This window comes from Lissotriton vulgaris, chromosome 1_2, assembly GCF_964263255.1.
Source record: "Lissotriton vulgaris chromosome 1_2, aLisVul1.2, whole genome shotgun sequence".
Taxonomy (NCBI): domain Eukaryota; kingdom Metazoa; phylum Chordata; class Amphibia; order Caudata; family Salamandridae; genus Lissotriton; species Lissotriton vulgaris.
Window position 1 is genome coordinate 179983696 of NC_141686.1, and position 4609 is coordinate 179988304.

At 37.0% G+C, this 4609-nt stretch overlaps 1 protein-coding gene across 1 annotated transcript; it reads right to left on the minus strand.

The window, feature by feature from the left end:
• Positions 1–3177: 3177 nt before the first annotated feature.
• On the minus strand, positions 3178–4128 carry LOC147734837 (olfactory receptor 5V1-like). The gene has a single exon (XM_086952499.1). The coding sequence runs from the start codon at positions 4126–4128 to the stop codon at positions 3178–3180; it is 951 nt and encodes a 316-aa protein (XP_086808625.1).
• Positions 4129–4609: the final 481 nt, after the last annotated feature.

The window sequence follows — 4609 nt, forward strand, 5'->3', positions numbered from 1 at the left end:
AGAAATGTTGGACAGACCGGTCCTGAAAGCCTATCAAGCAATGGTGCCCCCCCAATTCTTGTATGGAGCCGAAGTTATTTACTTAAGCTGTAAGACCTCCTGGGATAGAGAGGAGGGAAATATATTAAAAAGCCTATTTGCACTGCCCAAATCTTCTATGGTACAGGCGGCCAGACTTGAGTTGGGAATCACCTCGTGGGTGATAACCGCCTGTATGGCCCTTGTACGATTCTGGCAGCGATTGGGAACAGATGAGCTCCTCAAAATCTCTCAGTGGGCCAAAGAGGAAATTACAAAGAGCGACCTACCCTGGGCAAAAGAGGCTAGAACATCAATAAGGAATGCATACAGGGTGCTCGATCTGAAGGTCTGCCCGCTACAAGAGCATATAATAATAGGGAAGAGAGAACTAAGGCTCCAAGGCACCGATATGTCCCGCACTTATGACCGGGAGTACCTCTCACAAAAAAGCTCGGTAGCCCACATGACATCTGACTGGGAGCTTGACCAACACTTTCAGTATGTGGACCGGCTACCAAGTCATAACTTAAGGCAGGAAGTCCTAAAAATGAGAATCGGAATAAACCCATGCTACGCGAATAATGGAACCCAAAATCAAATGATAAGTTGTAACGGGTTCTGCACTTGCACGTTAGGTACTACCTGTAATATTATACACCTTTTATTAGATTGTATGTGGTTCTTAGATTCAAGGAAGGAGATTTTATGTCCGATTTTTAAAAATTATAATATTACAAATAGGATGCAAGCCGCTAAATTGTTGATGGAAATGGAGAACTTAGACATAGCCTGTGCCTTGGGGAAATATATGAAAAAAGTTAAGGTATTCCTCAGCTGCACAGAGTAAGATATAATAAGATAGGTCCTTGACATCAAATAAATGTGAAACATTTCGTGTTTAAAATAGCGCTGTATGATTAAGAAGATGTTGTATAGATATGAATTAAGTGTTTTTTAAATTAATTGTGATAACATTTCGATTTGAAAAATGATAGTTAAGTATACGTATATTAAGATGTAATATGTTTATCAATACCGCCGTGCTATGTATTTTCTGTTGTTTTTATTTCCCCTGTTATAGTAAGATAAGAGGCAAATTGTACTTTTATGGTTGTAACAAACCAAATAAAGTTTGTTTTGACTGACTGACAAACTACTTTTGCAATTTAAATTTTCAGATGAATTTTAACAAACCAGTTTTTCAGACTTAGTTATTTTTGTTTGGCGACCTTCCTCAGATATGTTTCACCTGTATTCACACCCTTTCTTTCTTTTTCCCTCTCCCTTCCTCCTCCTCTTTCTATTCCTTAGCTCAATTTCTTTTCTGGCTACTACTTCTATAGTTGTTGAAACAAGCCAATCGGACCCTCTTTCTTCCTTCAAAAACATCTGTGATCTCACTTTCAGAATAGTCTATTTTAGCTGAGCTGGGTGCATTCTGTCTAGTGCAATCATCTGTTCAACCAGCTTTTCATTTATATGGATGCAATGAGATTTTTTGACAAACTTATACATACAAACAGTGTTACATTCTTCTGCATTTTTTTAGTTTTATGCTGCTTACATATCTTGGTTTTTGTCTAAGTTGGCTGTTATTTCATTTTAAAATTCATTGATTGCTTAGTTAGGAAGCACAACTGTTCACTTTTATTTGCAGTGTATTAATCACTGTTTAATAAACATCTCTTTCTCTAGATAAGCACGTTTAACAAAGGTACCTATTACTGTAGTAGATGATTCAGCTAGCTTTATTTCCCATATTTTATACAATTCAAGTTCGCAGTTCGCATAGTTAGAAAACAGAACTATAAACATCCGTCTTCTAAATAAATGTTTTTATTTGAAGTGATGAAGCTTTTTAAGATGATCCTCTGTATGAAGAGTGTCCTGCACAATATTAGGATTAATTGGGATGAATAATGCTGCTGCCTATGTTCTCTTTTACTTTCAGCACTCATCACATAGAAACAGACATGTCAGTCAGTCAGTCAGTCAGTAAAAGTACATTTATTAGACCATTGGTCTCTAAACAGCATGATACATGTTACAATAAATATTATAAAACATATACAAAACAATTTTACAAATACTTTAAAAAGGGCGGTACCTTCCAGGGCAATTCCTACTTCCCTCCCACAACTTAAAAATGTCATGTAACAATACTCCCACAATTACAATGAGCGACAATCGAGCAAACGTGAGGATAGTATTTCAACCTATACACAATTTACTTCGAGCATATCCCACTATATTTCCATGCCAATTTCTATCCAATCATTTTGATTCCAACAGAGTACTTTTCACCGCCATGGCGATAGCAATTTCGAGGTTTGGCATGTCAGTAAGTAAGTTCATTGCTAGCAGGAGCTCAGATATACCATATTTTAAAAACATAGGTCGTAAAAACAATTTCCTCTGTGACACAAATTTTTGGCAATCTTGTAAAATATGTAAATTGTCGCACTTGGTACCTAATCCACAGTGACATTTACCGTCAGGTTGTACCAATTCTGCTTTTGGTACATGTCTGGAAACAGACATGTAGTCCACAAGAAGTAAAAATATAATGTGGCTCAGAATAAATTTGAGTTCTCAAGTTCTTAAAGCAGTCTTATTCAAATCATTCATGCAGTTCTAATAGGAAAATGCAAAGAAACATGTCACACTGGGTCAGGTTATTTTGGCGCACTATTAAGGTGTTCTTGTCAGGTATTCAGCTTTGAGAGGCTCTTAGAATTAGGCCTTTAAAATCTTTAAAGTTATATGCAGGTTCTTTATGTGATATGATGTGCATTATATGAGATGTCAATAAATGCACAACTGATGATATCATTGAATGCCCAGTCAAACAACAGTTGGAAGTCACAAGGGTCAATTAAAATATTTGCATTGTTTCTATAATAATAGACAATGGTGACCTACTCTTCAATAATAAATTTAAAAAATCGGATTTGGTAACTCTAACTATTCAAAAATGTTTTAATCCTTGTGAGATACACTTGGAGTAATGTTTCTCACCTGAAGATTGTGTAAGTAATCATTATCTTGATATCGGGAATTTCGTATAAGAAATGTGGTGACTGTGCAGAACCTGTAAGAAAGTAAACATGTAAGATTTTACAAGACCAATACTACCACCAAATTGTGCTACTTTATTCATGGGAAAATGTGCCTGGAAAGTATCTTGAAGAAAGCTTGCTTCACATCAGTATTCCTCATGCTGTAGATCATTGGATTCAATACTGGAGAGATAATTGCATACAAAGCAGATGCCACTTTGTCTCCTTTACTGCCATGAGTCACTGAAGGAAGTACATATGCATAGATAGTGCTAACATAGTACAATGTAACCACCAATAGGTGGGATGCACAAGTAGAAAAGGCCTTCCTCTTTTTCTCTGAAGAGTGTATTCTCACAATAGATGCAAGAATATATGTGTATGATATGATTATGCAGAAGAAGCAGAATATTCCAAAGAAGAAGTCTTCCACTAGGGTCACGCTCTTGAGTAGGTGGGTATCGGAGATGGAAGCCTTAAGAAGTGCTGGTATTTCACAGAAAAAATGATCCAAAATAGTGGTTTCAGCAAAGGAGAGGTTCAGGAGTAACCCAGAAAGGAACATGGAATTAAGCATGCCAACCAACCACACAGCAGCTGCTAAAGAGGTATAAATCTTCTTGCACATGATAATTGGATAATGCAGTGGCATGCAGATGGCCACAAACCTATCAAAGGCCATCACAGCAAGAAGAATAAGCTCAGTGCCCAGTGTGGAAGATAGCAGGAACTGCTGTGTCATACAACCAATATAAGAGATGGACTTTGTCTCAGAGAGCAGGATGTCCAGAAGTTTAGGACTAATGCATGATGTAAAGCAGATGTCCAAAACAGCAAGGTTGGTTAGAAAGAAATACATGGGAGTGTGAAGATGAGCATCCGAGGATATGATGGTAATAATAAGGATATTTCCTATCACAGCAAGTAGATACAACAACAGAAAAACTGCAAAGAATGCAGACTGTAATTGTGGGTAACTGGAGAATCCCATTAGGAAGAACTCTGAGGATGACGTTTGGTTTGTTTGTTCTCTCAGAAAGAGAGGCATCTAATGGACAGAAAAATAAATCATTATTTTTGGTATTACATTTTGAACTGTATCCTTAAATCACGTAAAACACATTCTTCTTAATCTTCCTAAATCCAGACTAACCTCATAGCAGTTGTCCAGACATTACCACAGAAATGAATTCTAACCATCCGAACTAATTCTGATTTATTTCATTGCTAGTTTGACTCTGAATCATTTTCAATGGCCACTCACATGGATCATGCCACAAAAATTGTTTATTTTCGCCAGGGGTGTCTCCTTCCTATTTTTGTTAATAAAGCTACTATTCTGATATTCTTCTTGATGGAAGTCAGTTTCCCTTGATGGCTTTTCTGTTTATGCATCCATGGTTTTCCTTTTGTGGTGACACATTTTTGCATCCATGCACACTGAGGGGCACATTTTCTAATGTTTCAAAGAACGCAGGGAGCAAACAAAGTTAGTGTGCTGCTTTGCATGAAATGGAGAGGGTTGTAAT

Excerpts from the sequence above, each read along its gene's own strand:
- LOC147734837 (XM_086952499.1), bottom strand. The coding sequence starts at position 4,128 with ATGCCTCTCTTTCTGAGAGAACAAACAAACCAAACGTCATCCTCAGAG.